Raw genomic sequence first — 25,483 nt, 5'->3', positions numbered from 1 at the left:
TACATATTTTAGGGTGTAGCAAGATCTCAGCAAGTCACATGCTCAAAAAGTGAAGCTGCATTTTGTAACAGCTGAAGCCTGTTTCATCAATCCAGGTTTAAAAATTAAGCCTAGGGGCTTCCCTGGTGGTGCAGTGGTTAAGAATCTGCCTGCCAATGCAGGGGACACGGGTTCAAGCCCTGGTCTGGGAAGATCCCACATGCCGCGGAGCAACTAAGCCCGTGCGCCACAACTACTGAGCCTGTGCTCTAGAGCCCGCGTGCCACAACTACTGAAGTCCGCACGCCTAGAGCCTGTGCTCTGCAACAAGAGAAGCCACCGCAATGAGAAGCCTGCACACCGCAACAAAGAGTAGCCCCCACTCGCCGCAACTAAAGAAAGCTGTGCACAGGAACAAAGAACCAAAGCAGCCAAAAATAAATTAAAAAAAAAAATTAAGCCTAGGTCATATATGTACATATAGCAAGAGTGTCTCTTTAAGTATGAATAAGAAACAGGTAGCAATTGTTGCCTCAAGGAATCAGACCTGGATGATACCAAGGAATGCTCTTGCCAAGGTGCCTAACTTTATTTAGATCAGACTATGGAGCAATTTATGCCCCAGGGCACTGTCAAAAACAGATCAATCAGCTACCAATCCATGGAGAATGACAGCTTGGCGTAATATCAATAGAGGCAGACCAGCAAAAATTGAAGTAGAGCAGCCAAACTATTTTTATTGAAGCATGGTTGACTTACAATATTATAATAGTTGCAGGTGTACAACAGAGTGATTCAGTATTTTTATAGATTATACTCCATCTAAAGTTATTACAGGGACTTCCCTGGTGGCTCAGTGGTTGGGAATCCACCTGACAGTGCAGGGGACGCAGGTTCGAGCCCTGGTCCTGGAGGATCCCACATGCCACGGAGCAACTGGGCCCGTGTGCCACAGCTGCTGAGCCTGCGCTCTGGAGCCTGCAAGCCACAACTACTGAAGCATGTGTGCCTGGAGGCCGTGCTCTGCAACAGGAGAGGCCGCTGCGGTGAGAGGCCCGTGCACCGAACGAAGAGTAGCCCCCACTTGCTGCAGCTGGGGAGGGCCTGCGTGCGGCAGCGAAGACCCAACACAGCCAAAAATAAATAAATAAATTTATTTAAAAAAATAAGTTATTACAAAATAATGGCTATATTTCCCTGTGCTGTAAAATATATCCTTGTTGCTCATTTATTTTATACATAGTAGTTTGCATCTGTTAATCCCACACCACGATATTATCCATCCCCCCTTCTCTCTTCCCACTGGTAACCACTAGTTTGTTTTCTATATCTGTGAGTCTGTTTCTGTTTTGTTATGTAAATTCATTTATTTTTTAGGTTCTACATATAAGTGATAACAGAGTATTTGTCTTTCTCTGTCTGACTTATTTCATCCACATTGTTGCAAATGGCAGAATTTCATTCTTTTTTACAGCTAAGATATATCCCATCGTGTGTGTGTGTGTGTGTGTGTGTGTGTGTGTGTGTGTGTGTGTGTATATATATATGTATATATATATATATACACCATATCTTCTTTAACCATTCATCTGTTGATGAACACTTAGGTTGCTTCCATATCTTGGCTATTGTAAATAATGCTGCTACAATGCTATAACTGGGATACATGTTACCTTTTCAAATTAGTGTTTTCATTTGCTTCAAATGTATACCCAGAAGTGGAATTGCTGGATGATAAGGTAGTTCTATTTTTAGTTTTTTTGAGGAAACTCCATTCTGTTTTCCACACTGCATGCACCAATTTACATTCCCACCAACAGTATACTAGGGTTCCCTTTCCTCCACATCCTCGCCACATTTATTATGTGTAGACTTTTTGATGATAGTCATTCTGACAGGTGTCAAGGTGATATCTCATTGTGGTTCTGATTTGTATTTCTCTGATAATTAGCAATGTTGAGCATTTTTTCATGTACCTGTTGGGCCATCTGTATATCTTTTTTGGAATAATGTCTATTCAGGTCTTCTGCACCCCCTTTTTTGCTGCAGGGCTTGTGGGATATTGTAGTTCCCCAACCAGGGACTGAACCCAAGCCCTCGACAGCAAAAGCACGGAGTCTTAACCATTGGACAATCAAGGAATTCCCCGCCCATTTTTCAATCAGGCTGTTTGTTTTTTTGATATTTAGTTGCAAGCACTATTTATATATTTTGGATATTAACCCCTTCTCAGTCATATCACTTGCAAATATTTTCTCCCATTCAGTAGGTTGTCTTTTTGTTTTGTCAATCATTTCCTTTGCTGCGTAAAAGCTTTTAAGTTGAATTAGGTTCCACTTGTTTATTTTTGCTTTTGTTTCTTTTGCCTTAGAAGACAGATCCAAAAAAATATTGCTATGATTTATGTCAAAGAATGTTCTGCCTATGTTCTATTCTATGAGTTTTATGGCTTCAGGTCTTTAATCCATTTGGGGTTTATTTTTATACATGGAGTGAGAAAACGTTCTAATTTCATTCTTTTATACATTCTTTTTCATACATTCTACATGTATATAGCTGTCTAGTTTTCCCAACACCATTTATTGAAGAGACTGTCTTTTCTCCATTGTATATATTCTTGACTCCTTTGTCATAGATTAATGGACCATAAGTGCATGGGTTTATTTTTGGGCTCTCTATTCTGTTCTGTTGATCTATATGTCTGTTTCTGAGCCAGTATCATGCTGCTTTGATTACTGTAGCTTTGTAGTACAGTCTGAAGTCAAGGAGTATGACACCTCCAGCTTTGTTCTTTTTTCTCAAGATTGCTTTGGCAATTCAGGGTCTTTTGTGGTTCCATACGAATTTTAGGATTATTTGTCCTAGTTCTGTGAAGAATGTCACGGGTATTTTGAAAGGGATTGCATTAAATCCACAGATTGCTTTGAGTTGTGTGGACATTTTAACAATATTAAGTCTTCCAACCCAGGAACATGAGATACCATTCCATTTCTTTGTACCATCTTCAATTTCCTTCATCAATGATTTATAATCTTCACAGTATAGGTCTTTCACTTCTTTGGTTAAGTTTATTCCTAGGTATTTTATTCTTTTTGATGTAATTTAAAATAAATTAGTTTCTTGCTTTCTATTTCTGATAGTTCACTATTAGTGTATAGAAAATCAACAGATTTCTGAATACTAATTTTGTATCCTGCAACTTTACTGAATTCATCTATTAATTCTAATAATTTTTTGATGCAGACTTTAGGGTTTTCTATGTACAGTATCATGTCATCTGCAAACAGTGACAGTTTTACTTCTTCCCTTCCAATTTGGATGCCTTTTATTTCTTTTTCTTGTCTGACTGCTGTGGCTCAGACTTCCAATACTATGTTGAACAGATGTGGCTAGAGTGCACATCCTTGTTTTGTTCCTGCTTTAGAGAAAAGGTTTTAGCTTTTCACCACTGAGTATGATGTTACCTATGGGTTTGTAATAAATGAAACCAGCCAAACATTTAACAGAAATATCAGAGAAAACTGCAAAAATCATAGTTTGTCCTGATGCTCTGGAAGACTGTGCAGATGCCCAAGAAGCAAAAGGAGAGGGAACATCTGAGCCTCTGTCTTTGGCTGAACACAGGACAAACTCATAAACTCCCTGAACTGTGAAAATAGTCTTCAAGCCACACAACATAAATCCAACAGTAAAGGGTGCAAACACCAGTGGCTTAAGGGGGTTAGGAACAACCTCCAACCAATCAGTGGCTGACTGCTGAAATGGAAATGTACAATAAACAAAACGAAAACTTCACTAAGTGGAGCTCGACAGTAGATTTGGACTCACAGGAGAAAGAATCAGCAAAATATAGATCAAGAGAGATCAGGCAATCCAAAGAGTCTCAGAGAAATACAGGACATCATTAAGCACACCAACATATGCATAATGGGAGTGCCAGAAGAAGAGGACAGAGAAAGGGGCAGAAAATTTTTTGAGAAAATAATGGCTGAGAAATTCCAAAATTTGATGGAAAACATTTATCTACACATTCAAGAAGCTTAATGAACTCCAAGTAGGATAAAAGCAAAGTGATCCACAGACATATAATAGCCAAAATACTGAAGGGAGCAAGAGAAAATTTACTTGTTGTGAACAAAAGAACTTCAATAAAATTAAAAGTCGAATTTCAATAGAAATGATGGAGGCCAAAGGACTGTGGGATAATCTAATGCTGAAAGAAAACCACCATTAACTAAGAATCCTATATCCAGCAAAACTATCTTTCAAAATGAAGGCAAAATAAAGGCATTCCTGGAAAACAAAACCTGAAAGAATTCATTGCTAGCATACCTGCCTTACAATTAATAATAAAAGAAGTTATTCAGGCTGAAGGAAGTGACACAAGATGGTAATCTGAATGACACTAAAAAAGAGCACTGGTAAAAGTTAAAATGTAGGTAAATTTTTTAAAAGAGTATGATTATATTTTTATTGATTATTTCTTCTATTCCCTTATGTATTTAAAAGAAATTGCATGAAACATTATCTATAAAATTGTATTCTTGGGCCTATAACATAGAAATGTAATATATTTGACAATAGCAACACATGTATTACCTACTTTTTAAAAAGAGGGCCTAGGTCAGTATCTAAGGAAAATAAACTTAATCTTATATCTGACAAGACAATAGATAAGGCCATTGCTTTACAGTTATGTTTTCATTGCATGGAATTTAGAAACACTGATAAATCTATGTGTTACCTGAGGGCTTTCAGGGTAATTCATGCTTCATATCCATTAACATCACTGATATCACGTGCTTCAAAAGGGCAAGACTTACTCAAAAATTTCCCATCAAATCGAAGCACAGAATACAAGACGTATTCCTATTGGCTATTATCTCAATATTCTAAAGAATTATAATGACCTATGTCCATAGATATCTAAGGCCAAGTATTAGGCTAGCAAAGGAAAGTCTCCCTTTTCCTGGAATTGCTAAAGTGTAGATCCCAAATAAAGGCCTTCAAGATACCAAAAACCACCTCAAGGACTTAATAAAAAAAAAACAAAAAAAAACCCACATAATCAAAACTTAAGACCTGAACAACCTGAAAGGCTAAAAAACTGAGTCAGCAGTCCACCCACAGATAGAGGGTTCTAAATAAGAGTTTAAAAACTAACACCTGGACTTTTACTTCTAGCTATGGAAAAGACTTAATTTTTCTCTTCTTCTCTTAACTTCTTTCAAAGACATATGAAGGTTTAAGGGAAAAATTACAATACTGTATTGTGGGGTTTATAATGTATGTAAATATAATATATATGACAACAATAGAACAAGGATATGTTAAGAAATGGCAAAAAGCCAGCAAAGTTTTCAATACAATCTCTATCTAAATTCTTAGCAGGCTTATTTTTAAGAAACTAATATGCTGATTTTAAAATTTATATGGAAATATAAAGAATATAGAATAATCAAAACAATACTGAAAATATATTCTGCTTCTTTTTCTAGCTGATTTCAAAATTTATCATAAGCTATGTAATCAATACAAAGTTGGCACTGACATAAGGATAGACAAATAGATCTATGGAATAAAATAAAGTCCAGAAATAGACTATTACACATATACTTTCTGCAGACTTTTTTTTAATAAGGTTTTTTTTTTTTAACTTCTTTTTTTGGCCGTGCCACACTGCGCAGCATGTGGGATCTTAGTTCCCCGGCCAGGGATAGAACCCATGCCCCCTACAGTGGAAATATGGAGTCTTAACCACTGGACCACCAGGGAAGTCCCCCTACTTTTCACAGATTTTTAACAAAGGTGCCAAAGCAACTCAATGCAGGAAAGTAAATCTTTTCAACAAATGTCCTGGAACAAGTGGATATTCACAGGAAAAAAGTAATCTAGACCCCTACCTCACACCATATACAAAGCTTAATTTCAGATGGATTACTGTCCTAAACTTAATGGCTAGAAACTGTAAAGCTTCTAGATCAAAGTATCAATAGAGATACAAGAGAGAAGCATATTTTTACTATCTTGGGGCAGGAAAACATTTCTTACCATGCAGAAAGCAATAACCACACACACACAAAAATTGATATCGTAAGACTTCTTCAAAATTCAAAACCTCTCTCATCAAAAGACACTGTGAAAAAAGCGAACAGAAAAGCCACAGGCTGGGAAGAAAATATGCACAACTCATACCTAACAAATAACTTGTACCTAGAATAAAGAACTACCAGATTCAATATATATATATATTTTTAATTTAAAACATGGGCAAAGGACTATAATAGATACTTCACAAAGACAGATAAATGATCAATAATCACACAAAAAAGTGCTCAAAATTATAAGTCATCAGGAAAATGCAAATTAAAACCACAAAGAGGTATCACTAATATATAACAGAATATATAAAATGAAAGTGATTGGCAACACCAAATGTTGAGGAGGACATGTAGTGCAAGTTGCACTCTCAAACACTGTTGATGTGATTTTTAAATGGTAGAGACACTGTGGGAAAAGATTTGGCAATTTCTTAGAGTTAAACTCAGTAATGCAGCTATTTTTCTCCCAGGTATTTATCTCAGAAAAATAAAAATATATATCTACAAAAGACTTGCACAAGAATTTTCAAAATAGCAGTATTTATAAATGGCGTCAAACAAGAAACAATTCAAATGTCCATCAATAGGATAATGGATAAACTAATTGTAGTATACAACAGGATACTACTCAACAATAAAAAGAACAAAGCACTGATACATACAAGAACATGTATGAATCTCACATACAATATGTTGACCAAAAGAAGCCAAACACAAAAAAGCACGTACTGTATAATTCTATTTATGTGAAGTTTCAGAAGGGGCAAAACTAACCTGAAAAAAGTCAGAAAAGTGGCTTGCTGGGGGGAGGTAGGATGGAATCTGAGAACGGGCACTGAGAGAATTTTCTGGAGTGATAGAACTGTTCTATATCTTGACAGGCGTGTAGGGTACATTGGTAAATTTATTTCACAGAATTCACTGAATTATACACTTAGGATTTATACTCTTCACTACATGTAGATTTTGCCTCAAAAAAAAACAAAACACAACTATAAGCAAATACTGAACTCTACTTATACAGGACTGCCTTTCACAGTGGTATAGCTTAGCAATTCTGAAACTACTTCTGTATACTCTAGGGACAATGGACAATTTGAATATGGACTCTGGACTAGATAACAGCATTGTATCAGTTAACTTTCCTAATTTTGATAAATGTACTATGGTTAAGTAAGAGATTGCCCATGTTCTTGGTAAACGTACATGTAAATGTTTTGTGGTAAGGGAGCACAATGTTTCCAATTTACTCTCAAATGATTCAGAAAAAGAAATAAAGTGCATATTTATAAATACATATATGTAGGGACTTCCCTGGTGGTGCAGTGGTTAAGAGTCTGCCTGCCAGTGAGGGGGACGTGGGTTCAATCCCTCGTCCAGGAAGATTCCACATGCCTCAGAGCAGCTAGGCCCATGAGCCACAACTACTGAGCCTGCACTCCAGAGCCCACAGGCCACAACTACTGAAGCCTGTGTGCTCTAGGGTGCATGTGCCGCAACTACTGAGCCTGCATGCTGCAACTACTGTAGCCCACACGCCAAAGCCCGTGCTCCACAACAAGAGGAGCCACAGCAATGAGAAGCCCACGCACCTCAACAAAGAGTAGCCCCTGCTCACCAAAACTAGAGAAAGCCCACACACAGCAACGCAGCCAAAAAATAAAAAATAAATAAATACGTATATGTATACATGCACAGAGAGAATTATAAAGCAAATGCAGGAGAATGTTAAAAACTGCTGAAACTAGATGAAAGTTAAAAAAAAATTCTTTTACTACTCTTTCAACATTTCTGTAAGTTTGAAATTGTATTACAATAAAATGTTATACCCCACCTCCACACACACAAAAAAATGTAACACCAGACTAGTTTCATCTATTTCAATATTCCAACAAGGAAAAACATTTCCTTTTTTCTGGCATTACAAGACTGTTGGAGTTGGATCACCTTAATCCAGCTCCCTGGTTTTACAAATGAAGTCCAGAAAAACTAGGCCAACAGTCAGATAATTAGGTAGCAGTGAGTCAGGTTAGAATCCTGAGCTCTTGACCCCCATTTCAATACTCTGTAATAGTTTTTTTAAATAGTATTTTTAGCTTTGATACTACCTAATGAAAGCCAGCCAACCTTATTTACTGCATATAGTATTATACTAGAAAAAAAAAAAACCCCTGCAATTAGGGTACTACTAGAATCAAAATTCTGACACTTAAAAACTACACTGCAATCTATTTGGGATAGGTAGCACACTAATTAAACTACAGAGTATTTTTATAGAGAAACATATCCTCCATTATAACCATCACAATAATAAACCAATCTGGACCCAACACTCACAATCATAAAGGGATTTGGCCAGTGAGATAGCACACTATTGTTAGTATTGGTTGCAGGTAAGATATACTATCTACTCAGAAGCTCTTTGGAAAAAAAAAATTGTGAACCACCCCCCCAACCCTCCCCACCACGCACTAGAAGAAAGCAAAGCTCACGTGTGATGAACCAAGTTGTACCCTGTACTGACACACTAAGAAAGGAAAGAAGCAGAAGGCTAAAGACATGGAAACTTCAAAACAATTCTCTAAGTGTACAAGGGCTGACCTACCTTTTTTTTTTGATTGTAGAAAAAAAAAAGGTTAATATATTACTAATGTATTATAACAGGGCAAAGGTTCACCATACTATCTTCCTTTACCAGTGAAAGGAAATTAACTTTCAGCCAGGAACGTTATATACTCCCTATTTCAAAAAACTAAGTTAAAGAATAACAAAATGAAAAAAATTGTTTATCTTCAGTTTCATCTTTCGTAGGGCTAGTTATATGGTAATCAAAAAAATGTTCAGTGAATTACTGGGGATCTAAATAAACAGATATTCCTTGTACATGGATAGGAAGACAATACTGTCAAGATGTCACTTCTTTCCCATTTGATCTATAGAGTCAATATAATCTCAATTAGGGGCTTCCCTGGTGGTGCAGTGGTTAAGAATCTGCCTGCCAATGCAGGGGACACGGGTTCGAGCCCTGGTCCAGGAAGACACCACATGCCGCAGAACAACTAAGCCTGTGTGCCACAACTCTGAGCCTGCGCTCTAGAGCCTGTGAGCCACAACTACTGAGCCCTCGTGCCAAAACTACTGAAGCCCGCGTGCCTAGAGCCCGTGCTCCACAACAAGAGAAGCCACCGCAATGAGAAGCCCACGCACCGCAACAAGGAGTAGCCCCTGCTCGCCACAACTAGAGAAAGCCCGTGCATAGCAACGAAGACCCAACGCAGCCAAAAATAAATAATAAATAAAATAAATATTTAAAAAATCTTATTAAAAAATATATAATCTCAATTAAAGTCTCAGAAAGTTATTTTGTGGATATCAACAAACTGGGTTTAAAGTTTATATAGAAAGGGAAAAGACCCAGAATAGTCAAAACAATACTGAAGGGAAAGAGAAAAGCTGGATAAATGATTCTATCCAGGTTCAAGAGTTATTATAAAGCTTCAATAATCAAGAAAGTGTGGTACAGACAGAAGAATAGGAAAACAGATCAATGGAACAGAATACAAGGCCCAGAAATAGATCTACACAAATTCAACCAAATTAACTCTGACAAAGGAGCAAAGGAATTACAATGGAGAAAGGAGTCTTGAATAAATGGGGCTGGAACAAAAGGACATCAACTCCTACAAGATGACATAGGAGAAAATCTAGATGAACTTGGGTATGGTGATGACTTTTCAGATATAACACAAAGGCATGACCCATCAAAGAAATAATTGATAAGCTGGACTTCATTAAAATTAAAAACTTTTGTTCTGTGAAAGACAATGTCAAGAGAATGAGAAAACAAGTCACAGACTGGGAAAAAATATTTGCAAAGGACATTTCTGATAAAGAACTGTTATCCAAAACATACAATGAACTCTTAAAACTCAACAATAAGAAAACAAATAACCTGATTAAAAAAGGCTGGAACAGACACCTCACCAAAGGAGATACACAAATGGCAAATGAGCATATGAAAAGACAGTTAACATCATATGTTATCAGGGATCTGCAAATTAAAACAACAATGAAATACCACTACACACCTATGAGAATAGCCAAAACCCAAAACACTGCCAACACTGAAAGCTGTTGAGGATGTGGAGCAACAGGAATCTCAGGCTCATTGCTGGTGGGAATGCAAAATGGTGCAGACACTTCGGAAGATAGTTGGGCAGTTTCTCACAAATCTAAACATATTCTTATCATACAGTTTGGCAATGAGTTGACAATCGATGTTCACACAAAAACATGTACACAAATGTTTAGAGCAGCTTTATCCATAACTGCCAAGACTTGAAAGCAACCAAGATGTTCTTCAATATCTGAATGGATAAACAAATTGCACACAATGGAATTTTATTCAGCAATAAAAAGAAATGAGCTATCATGCCACAGAAAGACATGGAGGATGGTACATATATACAATGGAATATTACTCAGCCATAAAAGGGAATGAAACTGGGTCATTTGTAGAGATGTGGATGGACCTAGAGAGTGTCATACAGAGTGAAGTAAGTCAGAAAGAGAAAAGCAAATATCATATAATAACACATATATGTGGAATCTAGAAAAATGGTATAGATGATCTTATTTGCAAAGCAGAAATAGAGACAGACGTAGAGAACAAATGTATGGATACCAAAGGGGAAAGGGGTGGGGTGGGAGGAATTGTGAGACTGGGATTGACACATATACATTTTCAATACTATGTATAAAATAGACAACTGATGGGAACATACTATATAGCACAGGGAACTCTACCTAATGCACTGTGGTAACCTAAATGGGAGGGAAGTCCAAAATGGAGGGGATATCTGTATGTGTATGGCTGATTCATTTTGTTGTGCAGTGGATGCTAACACAACGTTGTAAAGCAACCATACTCCAAAAAAAAAAAAGGACATAGAGGAACCGTAAAAGCACATTGCTAAGTTAAGGAAGTCAATCTGAAAAGGCTACATATTGTATGATTCCAATTATATGGCATTCTGGAAAAGGCACAACTATGAAGACAGTAAAAAGATCAGTGGTTGCTAAGGGTTTGGGGGAAGGGATGTAGGAATGACTAAGTGGAACATGGGAAACGTTTAGGGCAGTGAAACTATTCTGCACAATATTCTGATGGTGAGTATGTGTCATTACAGATTTGTCAAAACCCACAGAATTCACAATACAAACAGTGATCCCTTAGTTAATAATAATGTATCAATATTGGCTCATTAATTGTAATGAAGGTACCACACTAATGAAAGATGTTAATAATAGGGAAAACTCTGTGTTTGTACTTTCCCTCATTTTTTCTAGAAAGCTAAAACTGCTCTAAAAAATAAAATCTATTAATTAGAAAAGAAAACTCATCAATAAACTTCTTACCAGGTCTAATGAAGACATTTTCCACAGACAGCATTGCTGCTATTGGAAGTAATAGGTCTTCACAGTCCAGAGAAGCAGCCTTTATTACTGCACATGTCAGATGTGGAGGGAGAGGAAATTCTACCATAGACAAACCCAATCTGGTCACATGGCCACTCCTTAATGGAAAGAAAAAGTTTTTAAGTCTTTCTACCTTGGGAGAGTACAAAGGAAATGTTTATCATTCAGAATAAGTCAGATATAATTTAGATTACTTTAAATTACCTCCAGAAATTCAATTCAAGATAAGAAATATGATACACTGTGTTCATTGATAAGAGAAATATAAAGATGATAAATTCCTTGCTCTCAAGGGCCTATATATCCAAAAAACTAAACAATGAGGCAGAATAAAGTAGTATAATAAAAGACACACAATGCTACAGAAGCACGGAAAATGTCCTTAAAGAAATGAGACAGTGATAATTACCACATCTTTTCCTATCACACAATCATGAGAACAAGGACTCTGGGTCTCATCATTTTGATGTACCCAGCATAATGCCTGGCACTGAAGTGGTACTCAGAAATTACTTGTTAGGGAAAAACATAGTGTTGTAGGTCAATTATACTTCAAAAGCAAACAAACATACAAACTTATAGAAAAAGAGATCAGATTTGTAGTTACCAGAAGTGGGTGAGAAGGGAGGGAGAATTGGATGAAAGCAGTCAGAAAGTACAAAAAAAAAAAAAAAAAAAAAGAAAGAAATTACTTGTTAAATAATATCAATACTAAACAAAACAGTTTTATGGTACAATTTCAGAACTGTGGTGAAGAAAGATTGAGGACAACTTTTAATTTCAGGGAAAACAATCCATTCAATTCAAACAAATCACTTACTAATGATAAAGGAAAGTATTAAGAACCCTATTTTAGGGCTTCCCTGGTGGCACAGTGGTTGGGAATCCGCCTGCCAGTGCAGGGGACACAGGTTCGAGCCCTGGTCTGGGAGGATCCCACGTGCCGCGGAGCAGCTGAGCCTGTGTGCCACGACTACTGAGCCTTCACTCTAGAGCCCACGAGCCACAACTACTGAGCCCGTGTGCCACAACTAATGAAGCCCACGTGCCTAGAGCCCGTGCTCTGCAACAGAAGAAGCCACCGCAATGGGGGCCCATGCATCACAATAGCCCCACCTCGCCACAACTAGAGAAAGCCTGTGCGAAGCAACAAAGACCCAATGCAGCCAAACATAAATAAATAAAAAATAAATAATTTAAAAAAAAGAACCCAGGGCTTCCCTGGTAGCGCAGCGGTTGAGAGTCCGCCTGCCAATGCAGGGGATACAGGTTCGTGTCCCGGTCCAGGAAGATCCCACATGCCGCGGAGCGGCTAGGCCTGTGAGCCATGGCCACTGAGCCTGCGTATCAGAGCCTGTGCTCTGCAACGGGAGAGGCCACAACAGTGAGAGGCCCGCGTACCACAAAAAAAAAAAAAGAACCCTATTTTAAAAAGAGATTAATATCTACTGTGGTTGGTTTTGTTTTCGTTTTTTGTTTGTTTTTTACCTGTCAATAGCATCACACTGGTATAGTTGTTTAAGAGCTTCCAAAATAAGTCTCTCATTAGGTGGATCCAAATAGGGAAACCTGTGTGTTTAAATGAGACATAAAATGAGATTCCATTCCTTGAACATGGCAAGATTTTATACAGATTTGAAAATTCCTTTAAAAGGTTTTACTTCTGTTTTTCAAGTCTTTCTTTTCTCTGTCTTTTTTTTTTTTTTTTCAAAGCATTCTATGATTGTGATCAGCATTCAGCAAAGGAGGAAATTTTTTTTCTGAATCACACTCTTCTATTTAATTCAAGAAGCCCTTCTTGGGCTTCCCTGGTGGCTCAGTGGTTGAGAGTCCACCTGCTGATGCAGGGGACGTGGGTTCGTGCCCCGGTCCGGGAAGATCCCACATGCCGCGGAGCGGCTGGGCCCGTGAGCCATGGCCGCTGAGCCTGCATGTCCGAAGCCAGTGCTCCACAACGGGAGAGGCCACAACAGTGGGAGGCCCACGTACTGCAAAAAAAAAAAAAAAGCCCTTCTTTTTGATTCCCCCTTAGCTGGAACACTCTTACCATTCCTCTCTACTTATCTTAACCCTTCCCCATTCTTCATAGCCAATATCAAGTCTACTCTGTTCTGTAATCTATAATTTTTATTACAATTTTATAAAACAGTGAAGGAAAATTAACTGAAAGTGGCGAAAAATTACAAATTATTTAATAGTACCTCAAAATGGTTTTTAATGAAATGATAAATATCTTAAATTAATTTAACCAATTTAGTTTATTGTATGTATGGATGTGTATGTACTTATTTTCTCCTGAACTACCTGCAAACAGGTTGCAAATGTAATGCCAATTTACCCCCAAAATATTTCAGAGTACATCCCCTGAAAATAAGGACATTCTCTTACATACCATAATATCATTTATAAACATAAGACAATTAACAATATTCACAAAGTACAGTACGACTATTCAGATGCCTCTAGAACATGGATCTATTTCACACTTGAAAATAAATATTTCTTTAAATATGGAAAAAAATAATATTCACAAAGGACAGCAGAGTGGCGTATAACCAAGTGTGAATATATATCCCCCCACCCCAGGAACAATAATCACTTAATATTATTCTGCACTGGATTTTTTTTTTCCACCGTTAGTTTTGAGATGCTAAATCATCTACTCCAATTTCCCACCTTGAAAAAGGTCCAACAGAGGACAAAAGGTCTAATACCTTACACAAAAGTCCATTCGAGGATTGACAACTCTATTTATAAACAAAAATCTGGTAGACTGTTCTACCGTCAGCTTTCCTACAACTTGTACCAACAAGTCCTGGTATCTGCTAGAGCAAGAGTTGGCAAGCACTTTCTAAAGAAGGCCGATAGTAAATATTTTAGGTTTTACAGGCCATATGGTCGCTGTCACAATTACTCAACTCTGCTGCTGAAGCAAAAGCAGCCATACATTAATGAATGGGCGTGGCTGTGTTCCAATAAAATTTTATTTACAAAAACAGTCAGTGAGCCTAGACCATATTTTACGACTCCTATCCTAGAGCAATACCAGACTAGTCAGCTTCCTCTTCTAGATAAGAGCCATTTTAGATTTGTAAAAACTACAATTATTTCTCTCCCTTGATTATACCAATTACCAATTCTGTCAAACTCTCCTTGTATTACTTGGTTTCTAAGAGACCTACCAACCATATTTAGCATTTTTTAGAAACAATCTAGTTCGTCAAACTCCTGATAAAACTCGATGACATGCAAAATTGAACTCCAAATGTACAGTGACCAACATAGAACAGGAATGCTATAATTCCCAATCACCTGGACACTGTGGTTTATTAATATAACCAAAGTTTATGCCAGTGGAATTTTTAAAATTGTTCTTTAAACATAGTAATAATTGCAAGCTCATATTAAGTTTGTGGTGATCTGATAATTTCAGATCTTTTCCGCACTGAATTTCTTTAATGTGCAACCAAAACGTAAGATTTAAGGTGTACCCCTTCAGACTTTTACCTTGTTGATTTTTGCCCAAGGTTCTGGCCTATTGAGACCATTCTAAATCTTGGTTTTAATCATCTACCCATTAGAAATGAAGATATTTTCCAAAAATCTGGTAATCATGACTTCAATATCTTTATTTAATATTTTCATTAAAACTGCTTATCAGGAAAGAGTGAAATTCAGCATACTACCAGTAAAACCTTCATCAAGGCTTGGTGAGCAATTAATCAGTACTTTCTGGATTCGGCTATTTGGCAAATATACCCTAATTCAGCAGTACTGTCACATCTTATTCACAAATACGTCAATGTAATCTTGTTAAATATTGTGTTGAAAACAAGAGACATTAGGTTATCAATCAATAAATCCTTGTGGTGCATCCATTAAGTGGATGGTCCTGCCTTTAAACTGAAAAGAAAATGGTTTATGATAACATATTCTTTGTGAACCATTTTGATTCACATTGATGATTACAAATCAACATTGTATTCTCTTAGGGACTTCCCTGGTGGTCCAGTGGTAGAGAATCCGCCTTCCAATGCAAGGGACACAGTTTGATCCCTGCTCGGGGAACTAAGATCCCACATGCCACGGGGCAACTAAGCCTGTGCACCACAACTACTGAGCTCGCGCACCTCAACTAGAGCCCGCGTGCTGCAAACTACAGGGCTCACACGCTCTAGAGCCCGCTCCACGACTAGAGAGAAGCCCACACACTACAAGGAAAGATCCCACTTGCTGCAACAAAGACCCAACACAGCCAAATAAATAAATAAATATTTTAAAAAATGTATTATATTCTCTTAAACCATTTTCCAATAATCTATGCTAGAATTTGCTAAGAATCATGTCAAGCTTACTGGGCAGTTGTTTCTATAACCTGCCCTCTTCTTAAATGGAAAATTGATTTTTGAGTTTCTCACAATTTTCTGGTAACCTGTTCTGCATAATTTCTCAGAGACGCCCCACGATATCTCTGACATTATATCTGCAAGTTCTTCTGGTACCATGGAAATAATGTCTAAAGCCACAATACAAACTCATTTATGGTCATTAGGTTTTCTCTCATTATTTCCTAATCGATATTGGTCATTAATTCCTTCTTATCTAGACTTGTTCTTATCTTTTCAGTTTTAAAATCATTCCTAACGGAGGAGAAAGGGGGAGGCAAAATAATAACTGAAAAGTTCCATTTTCTTTCTGTCACCTATGAATACTATACCACCTATTCCAAATTCTGGTTGTACCTGCCCATATTCTGCACACATCTTAAAAAGAGCAGGGAGACACAACATGATAAATATAATTATCACTGCTGTATGTTATATACGAAAGCTGTTACGAGAGTAAATCCTAAGAATTCTCATCATGAGGTAAAAAATTTTTTCCTATTTCTTTAATATTTTATCTGTGTGAGATGATGTTCATTACACTTATTGTGGTAATCATTTCATGATGTATGTAAGTCATTATGCTGTACTCCTTAAACTTATACAGTGCTGTATATCAATTATATCTCAATAAAACTGGGAGAAAAAAAGGGGGGGTGGGGGAGAGAAGTCTTTTTTTTTTTTTTCTGGTCTCTAGCATTTTAAGAACTTTCATTACATTCTAAGTCTTAAAACTTAAGATGAAAAAATAACTCATGCAGGGCTTCCCTGGTGGCGCAGTGGTTGAGAATCCGCCTGCCGATGCAGGGGACATGGGTTCGTGCCCCAGTCCGGGAAGATCCCACATGCCGTGGAGCGGCTAGGCCCGTGAGCCATGGCCACTAAGCCTGCGCATCCGGAGCCTGTGCTCCGCAACGGGAGAGGCCACAACGGTGAGAGGCCCGTGTACCGCAAAAAAAAAAACCTCAGTGCAGATGATATTGAGTAATTATTGTTCCTATTTTTCTAATATATATTTATTCTTGATTATATGCTGCTGTTAGCCTTTATAAATAATATTTTTAAATATGGGTTCATCTGTTTGGCCATTTAGATTTCTTTAAATGGCTTTTCTTTCTCATTAGTATTATTTATGATATCAGTTAGAATTTTACATATTTGCTTTCCTCTTTCTAGGATTTATATTCTCATCTAGAAAATCTCTAGTCTCGGGATTTCCCTGGTGGTCCAGTAGGTAAGACGCCACACTCCCAATGCAGGGGGCCCGGGGTTCAATCCCTGGCTGGGGAACTAGTTCCTGCATGCATGCTGCAACTAAGAGTCCACATGCTGCAACTAAGAATCCCACATGCTGCAACTAAAAAAATATCCCGCGTGCCGCAACTAAACATGCCGCAACAAAGACCCGGCGCAGCCAAAATAAATAAATTTTAAAAAAAGAAGAAAACCTCTAGTCTTATGATAATAACTATAAAAAAATCTTAGATGGCTTTCTAAGAGTATACAATACATATTTGGATACACCTAGTAATTACTTCCTTTCTTATTATGCATTTAAAGAAGGCATGGTCACCTTCTCTCAACGTTCCTCACACTTTAACATTTCCAATTAAGACCAAAATTAAAACCAAGATAATACTTGCTTTCATTATTTCTTCTACCATAAATTTCATAATATGAAATTTCAAGCCCCTACAATATTCTGTCCTATACTAATTATATTCTTTAACATTTAACTAATTTAACAGTTGTTCTATTTTTTGCTTCGTGTCGAATCTCGTTTCCCCATTATAATTTAAGCTTAGTGAAAGCAAAAACCTACTAAAGAGTATTATTCTGTCTCTCATCGTACTTGGTACCATGCTGGCCATACAAAAGATGCTACCAAAAAAAAAAAAAAAAAAACACTTTCTGAGTGGCATTAGGGTCACTGTACACCTTTCATTACAGATAAACAGTGGTCATTAAATTATCCAAATAAACATCAGCATGAAAACTCCATTAAGCCAAGGTTAGAATATGAGCAAGGGATCAAATCCCAGTAAAGCAATGCAAAGAAGCCCTGTATTTGGGTTTAGCTGAACCTTGAAACGTAGGGACATACGAGTCAAATACTTCAAAAAAATTTCTGAGGAATAACCTTACTCCCTAACAAATTTTTCTTTTTTTCAAGTTGTCTACATACCTTATTACGTCGTGTATGGCAAGGCACTTTAAGGTCAGAACTACAGATGTCAAACTAGTTCTCTTAATCTCAGGGATCACATGGTCAGGCATACACTGGTTCCAAAAATCTTTACTATAGATGCGAAAGCATTTTCCTGAGGAAGTCCTGCCAGCTCGGCCACTTCGCTGTAAGGCCTCACTCCTTTAGAAGAAAAAACAAACAAACAAAAAACAAAGTCCCCAAAATGTTCTGTGATTTTTCTAAGTAATTCACTTCCTTCCCCAAACCAATCAGAAATTATCTAATCAACTGTTCTTTGAACAAAAAGGCTTAACACAGAGACTTACTTTGAAATCGGAACCACCTCTAGGATGTCCAATCCTAGTCTGGGATTGTGATTTAACTGCTTCACGAAGCCACCGTCTACCACATATCTAAGTACAATGAAAAAAAGGTAAGTTTCTATAAAATAAGGAAAGACTTGTTAATTTTTAACCACTTTGGGTACTCCTTTTCTACCAAACGAACAACTACGTAACAACTTTTAAGTTAAGTGTAAAAAACTTGAAAGTCAAGAAATTGGAAACCCCATACACTGCTACTGGAAACGTAAAATGGTTCAGCCAGTGTGGAAAATGGTTTGGAGGGTCCTCAAAACATTAAACATAGAATTACCATATGACCCAGAAGTTCCATTCCTAGGCTGAAATTTTCAAAAGAACTGAAAACAAGTACTCAACAAATACTTGTAGCCATATATTCATAGTAGCACTGTAGGAGGACTATAAGAGCCAAAAGGTAGAAACAGCCTAAATGTCCATTAACCATTAAGGGACGAAAGGATGAACAAATTATGGTATACAAATACAACAGAATATTATTCAGCCACAGAAAGGAATGAAGTACTGATACATGCTACAACATGGATGAACCTCAAAAAACATGCTGAGTGGAAGAAACCAGGCACAAAAGGTAACATATTGTATGATTCCATTTATATGAGATACCTAGAATAGGATATCCATAGAAACAGAAAGGGGTGGTCGCCAGGGGCTGGGGTGGAGGCGCAAATGGGGAGCAACCCCTTAAAGTGTACAGGTGTTTATTTGGGGGTGATGAAATGTTTTAGAACTAGATAAAGGTAGTAGTTGCACAACATTATGTATGTAATAAATACTACTTAATTATTCACTTTTCAATGTTAATTTTATGTTCTCCCATTAAAAAAATAAACTTGAAAATCAGCTCTAAACCATTCTAACAGGTTCAGAACCTAATTCCAGTTAGCCTTTAACTATGCCACTTTAAGCCAACTAAATGGAGAATAAGTCAGGTAAAAAACTAAGTTAGGAACAGTATTAAGTCTATCATTCACTTAGGAAACATTCTGAAACATGCTATTTAATGACTTTTGCCTTTGCTGGAAACAGAAAATGGCAGAGCTTAATTTACTCAAGACAGCTGCTTACCTAAGCCCTTAATGAAACCATTATTTTTAAAGCAAAGAGAAAAGCAGAGGAAATTAAACTTCCTCTTAGATCTGGATGATCATTTTACCCAAAAGAAACATATAGGATCTCTGGGTCAGGTCCAGCCTTCCTGTGGCAGAGGCAGACTTAGTTAAGGACATAAAATATATTGGGTAAAAGATAAATATCGAGAAGGAATGTGGTTCAACAGTCTGAAAGAACTTCACATTAGCTATCAGTCTAGACTTAGACTGATAAGTGTTTCACTACAAAATTTACTCCAAAATTTGATGGCATCACTGATTACATTGAAAAATAAAAGTCCATTTCACAGAAGGGGGAAAAGCAAGCAACATTACCTCCAGATAAACACTTGGATATACAAAGCTTACTATGTGAAGTGGAGCTGACAGGTAAGAAGGGAATATCAGATCATCTTAGGTACCTGCTGGTAATGTAATATAGAAAAAACAAGTTTGGCTTCCCATTTAAAGAAACCCATGAAACATCACACATAATCTTAAATTTGGGAAGAGAAAGCTACATGTTACCAAGTACCAGTATTTTAAAAGTGTGAACAGGCTTCCCTGGTGGTGCAGTAGTTGAGAGTCCGCCTGCTGATGCAGGGGACACGGGTTCGTGCCCTGGTCCGGGAAGATCCCACATGCCGCGGAGCGGCTGGGCCCGTGAGCCATGGCCGCTGAGCCTGCGCGTCCGGAGCCTGGGCTCCGCAATGGGAGAGGCCACAACGGTGAGAGGCCCGCATACCGCAAAAAAAAAAAAAAAAAAGTGTGAACAGAAATACTATGTGCACCTCCTACTCCATTTCCTATTCAGAGCAATCAATAATTACAAAATATGATAGGTGATTACAGGTTAAAAAAGTGAGAAGGGAATTAGTGGAGGGCACAGAGACACAAACTTAATGCTTTATGATTAGCTAAGTGGCTTCCTCGGCTTTAAAAGGAATTTTAAAGTTATACCTGATTCCATCTATTGTCAAAGATGTTGCAGAAATATTGGTGGATATGACACATTTTCTAATTCCAGGTGGAGGTGGCAAAAATATTCTTCTCTGTTGATCTAAATTATATGTAAAGAGAAAATACTAATTTACAACATGCATTTGTCAAACTGAAGTTTTGAAAAACTCATTTCTTTTCATTAAAAGTTATTTTCTTCACTCTTTAATTATCTTGAATTCAAAATATAATAGCAAAAACTATTTTTCCTCATCTTTCACTATTAAGATCTCTAGATCCATGGCATCACAGATGATCATTGCTAAAATAAACCCTACAGCAGAGTCCTTTATACAGGTCATAGCTCCCTTAGAGACTATTTAAAAACTGTGGGCCTTGTCTCCATTAAAAGTCACATATGTACATACACAAAAAAATTTTCAAATAACAGGGTGTTTAGGACTCTGAAGTCTATCCATGGACAACAGATTAAGAACCTCTCTATGCTTTAAAGACTGATTAGCTAAGGCAGTTTTTACTTTTTCAGGTGTCTGCCCAATTCATCACTCCAACTCTAAACAAGTAACACCACCCTTATTTCCACTATCCACACATTCTGAAGGGTGGGCCTTAGCAGCGATGCTTATAGTATGATACCTTGCTCCTCTGGCCATAGTTTGTGGCACCAAAGATAAACATCTCCCTTCAACTGGGCCAGTCTCATTCTCCTGTGAATTTGGAATAAGGTCTAAGAGATGCTCAATTTGATTAAGCCAGTTTCTTGCAAAGAGAAAGAATTAACTTGTGAACCATAGGGAAGTGACTAGTATATATGCAGGAAAGCTAGTCTAAAGAGAATAAAAAATGAATCATCCATGAGAGTTCACAAGAGAGTATTTCTGGGTTGCTGGCAATTCTCAGGCCTGAGTGTAAAATAAGCAGAAAGGTGGATTTGACCAGACTTGCCCTCCTGACAGGTTAAGCAGAGAACAGGACAAGAGAGTTAATGTTTGCAAGGAAATGATTACGGCATAGGCAAAAGGAGATAAGTGATAAGACAAATCTCAATGCAATCTGAAAATTGTTGAATTAGGAACAGAAGAGTGAGCTGGCAGAGACAGGAAGTAATCATCAGAAAGAGGTTTAAAACTGAGATCAGAAATGAAGATAATGACAAAGTCTACAACGTTAAATTTTTGAAGGGGTGGCCATGGTGGGATGAAGGAAAAGATCACTTAAGCTAGAGAGGTCAAGCAAGGGATTTGGGTAGATCATCTATTTCAATGACATCCAAAAATTAGGAGTAATAATTCCAGGGAGTATACAAGTCAATCGATTGGGGTATGAAAAGAAATCATTAGCATGTCTATTTATATTTCTCATAACATCCTTTTAAACTTTTTATTTTATATGTGTTTACTATTTGATGTTATACATTAGAACAGTAAGTACATATATATCCTTTAAAAAGAGAAAAATTTTAAATGCCTGGCTGCAATTTCCACGAGATATTTGGAAATTTGTTCAGAAAATTCACTCTTTCTACCTGAACAACCTCAAGTTGTTTTCTTTTCAGCAGCCAAGAAAATCTTAACCAAACCTGTTTTTAAATAAAGTACAAAACCTGTTTCCAAAGAAAATTTTAAAAAGATCCATGTATCCGCAATATATAAAACAGACCAAAGTTGAACTATTATGAAGGGGAAAAGGAGTGGCACAGACAATCACAGTTTTAAAATTATGTTACTAGGCCAACTATCTCATTTTACAGATGAGAACACTAAAGCCCAGAGAGGTCAAGCAGCTTGCCCAGGATTTACATATAGACAGGCAAGTTTAAAACCAAGTCAAGTATTGCTGCTATTTTTCTAAAAATCATTCTGAAATTAATTTCACAAGTAAAAAAGTGCTAGAGGGCTTCCCTGGTGGCGCAGTGGTTGAGAGTCCGCCTGCCGATGCAGGGGACACAGGTTCATGCCCCGGTCCGGGAAGATCCCACATGCCGCGGAGCAGCTGAGCCCGTGAGCCATGGCCGCTGAGCCTGCGCGTCCGGAGCCTGTGCTCCACAATGGGAGAGGCCACAACAGTGAGAGGCCTGCGTACCACCAAAAAAAAAAAAAAAACGTGCTAGAAAGGCAGCTTACACATAAGTGATAAAAATTATTTTTTAGGTGTTTCTTAGATTTAGGTAGCTCAGACGGTTCAAAGGAATCATATACTACTTTGCAGTTTAAGTTATATGTTTACACATTTATTTATTATTTATTGTCTATCTATTCTACTACAATGTAGCTCTGTAAGAATAAGGACTTTCTTTTATTGTTTGTGGTGGTAGTTACACAGGTATGTACATTGTCATTGTAGGTACATATGCCCAGTACCTACAATGGCTGGACCATAGAAAGTGCTCAGTAAAGTTCAATGAATTGATCAATTTAAAAATGCATGATATAAATAATAAATTGAGATCCTTCTACCTTTGAAATTCCACATTACCCTAAAATTTTACATAAATTAGAAATGTCCAGTCTGAGCATATTTATGAATAACTCTGTTTTTCAATTAACCCATGTTTAAAAGTACCTAATTTTAGTCTTCAGTTCAAGCAAAATTTCAGTTTATCATTTTGTCCACTACAGTCAATTAAAAAGTCCTGGGGCTTCCCTGGTGGTGCAGTGGTTGAGAGTCCACCTGCTGATGCAGGGGACACGGGTTCGTGCCCTGGTCCGGGAAGATCCCACATGCTGCTGAGCGGCTGGGCCCGTGAGCCATGGCCGCTGAGCCTGCGCGTCCAGAGCCTGTGCTCCGCAACGGGAGAGGCCACAACAGTGAGAGGCCCGCGTACCGCAAAAAAAAAAAAAAGGCCTGAAACTGCTGTTTTGACAAGACTCACGTTTGTTTCACATTTACATTTTACCCACATACTTTCACCATATTCCACAAGTATAAACACATGCCAATTTTATGTTTGTTTATAAAGGTTTGGGAAAAAGTTAAATACATATATCCTAAAGCACATTCTCACTTTCCACAAAGAAAAAGGGAAACTGAATATTTTCATTAAGATGTAGCAATTCTCCTGATTACCTCCATGCACCTAATAAGGTACTAGAGTATAAATTAACGGTGGTGGGGGGGGATTGGCAAAGAGGCAGAAAGGTTTTCCAAAATCTACCAAGAAATAAGGATACTGAGGAGAGACCACTGAACGCTCTTAATGGAGTAATGCTACTAAGATACATGTATGTGACATATGTTAAGGCCAACTGAAACGTCCTCAAAGAATTTGTTCCAAATTGATCCCAAAGCAGAATCGTGTTTGAGAGAGAGAGAAAGTGTGTGTGTGTGTGTGTGTGTGTGTGTGTGTGTGTGTGTGTGAGAGAGAGAGAGAGAGAGAGAGAGAGAGAGAGAATATGTGTATAAAAGGAACATAAAGCTATAAACAGAAATTGTCAATCAAAGGGGGAAAAAAGATGATTCTGGAACAGAATAAAAGAGGTACAACACTGCTCAGCTCAAACTCTACCCCCCCCGAAGTCATTTTTGGGTAAGTCAAAAATATCTTGAGAATTCTCACTAATACAGCTGAAATCAAACTTCTGACATAGAGAAAAGGCTTGAGATAATCAGTAAGTGCAGTTGAAAAGATAAAGTAACTAGAAGGAAGCTAAAAAATATGGAAGACATGCAATCCAACATAAGAATAATTGGTAACTCTGAAGTAGGAAACCAATAAATAGACAAGAGTTATATACAAAGATATAACCCAAGAGAATTTCCTTGAAATAAAGAATTGAATTTGCAGATCAAAAGAGCAACTAAGAATAATTTATCTTGTTTGTGGTGGTAGTTACACAGGTATATACATTGTCAAAACTCACTGAACTATATACTTAAAGCAGGCACAGTTTATTGTATGTAAATTATACCTCAATAAAGTTGATTTTTAAAAAGAGCACATAAAATTCCAGGACAATTTTACTATAAAACACTCAACACCAAAAAATATTCTAATTAAAAACTATTGAACTTTAAGGATAAAAATAGAAATTTTCAGGCAATCAGACAGAAAAAGCAAATCACTTACAAGGAGGGGAAAAAAAATCAGGTTGGCCTCAGACTTCTTCGCAGCAACATTCAATGCCAGAAGACAACTGGACAACGTCTACCAAGTTCTAAGGAAAAGAAAGTGTGACCCAAGAACATAAAACCCAGCCAAGATGTAGCTCAAGTATAAAGGCAAAAGCCAGACATTCTTAAACAAAAGAACTACAAAAAAAAAAAAATAACACCCAAGAGCTCTTCTATTAAAAAAAAAAAAAAAAGGTTAAAATCTAGCCAATCTACAATTAACTGAAAGTAACTTAGAAATGGAAAAACCATGGTAAAAGGATTGATAGTAAATACTGAATACAACTGAACAATGTAAAAATAACTAACAAAAATCAGAAGGGGAGGATATAGAAGAATATCAGTACTTAAGTGCTCATCTTTCAAATCAGGCAACAGATAAGATCTCCAATCAAATATAGTCTAAAAAGAAGATATTAACTTCAGCTTAATATTTTTCATCCTTTTAAACTTTAAAGCACTCTTTTATAAAATATTATCTCATGTGGTAAAGAAAGATATTCTTGAAGTTAACAATTCCTTCAAGTAAATTCAAGAAAAATTAAATACTTTTTTAAAAAGCAGCTAATAGTATAATCTCTCTCTTAAAAAAAGTATTTGTCAACCTATCTAACTACTTACTATCCTTCTATATGTACACACATACATACACACACACACACACACACACACACACACACAGATCTGAATAATGTTTTTTCTAATGTTAAAGACGGTTATTTCTGGATGGAGTTTGAGGTGATTTCTTTACTTTTACCTTTGTAAAACTGTACACTGCTTGAATTCTTTATAATGAAACTGTATTATTTTC

At 37.1% G+C, this 25,483-nt stretch overlaps 1 protein-coding gene across 3 annotated transcripts in view; it reads right to left on the bottom strand.

Annotated features, from left to right (window-relative positions):
• Nucleotides 1-25,483, bottom strand: part of DHX40 (DEAH-box helicase 40) — a 52,033-nt gene that overhangs the window by 16,010 nt on the left and 10,540 nt on the right. For all 3 annotated transcript variants that reach the window (XM_027087239.1, XM_027087242.1, XM_027087240.1), the window contains 5 exons: nucleotides 20,563-20,662; nucleotides 18,458-18,544; nucleotides 18,129-18,311; nucleotides 13,047-13,127; nucleotides 11,499-11,656 (listed from right to left, as the gene is read on the bottom strand). In XM_027087239.1, the coding sequence (XP_026943040.1) occupies nucleotides 11,499-11,656; nucleotides 13,047-13,127; nucleotides 18,129-18,311; nucleotides 18,458-18,544; nucleotides 20,563-20,662 (609 nt within the window). The remainder of the gene's footprint in view (nucleotides 1-11,498; nucleotides 11,657-13,046; nucleotides 13,128-18,128; nucleotides 18,312-18,457; nucleotides 18,545-20,562; nucleotides 20,663-25,483) is intronic.

The sequence above is a fragment of the Aethalodelphis obliquidens genome, unplaced genomic scaffold (assembly GCF_003676395.1).
Source record: "Aethalodelphis obliquidens isolate GAN/ISIS:26980383/991018 unplaced genomic scaffold, ASM367639v1 scaffold58, whole genome shotgun sequence".
Taxonomy (NCBI): Eukaryota; Metazoa; Chordata; class Mammalia; order Artiodactyla; family Delphinidae; genus Aethalodelphis; species Aethalodelphis obliquidens.
Note: the sequence above shows the minus strand (reverse complement) of the source record. Positions and strands in the feature narration are given on the sequence as shown.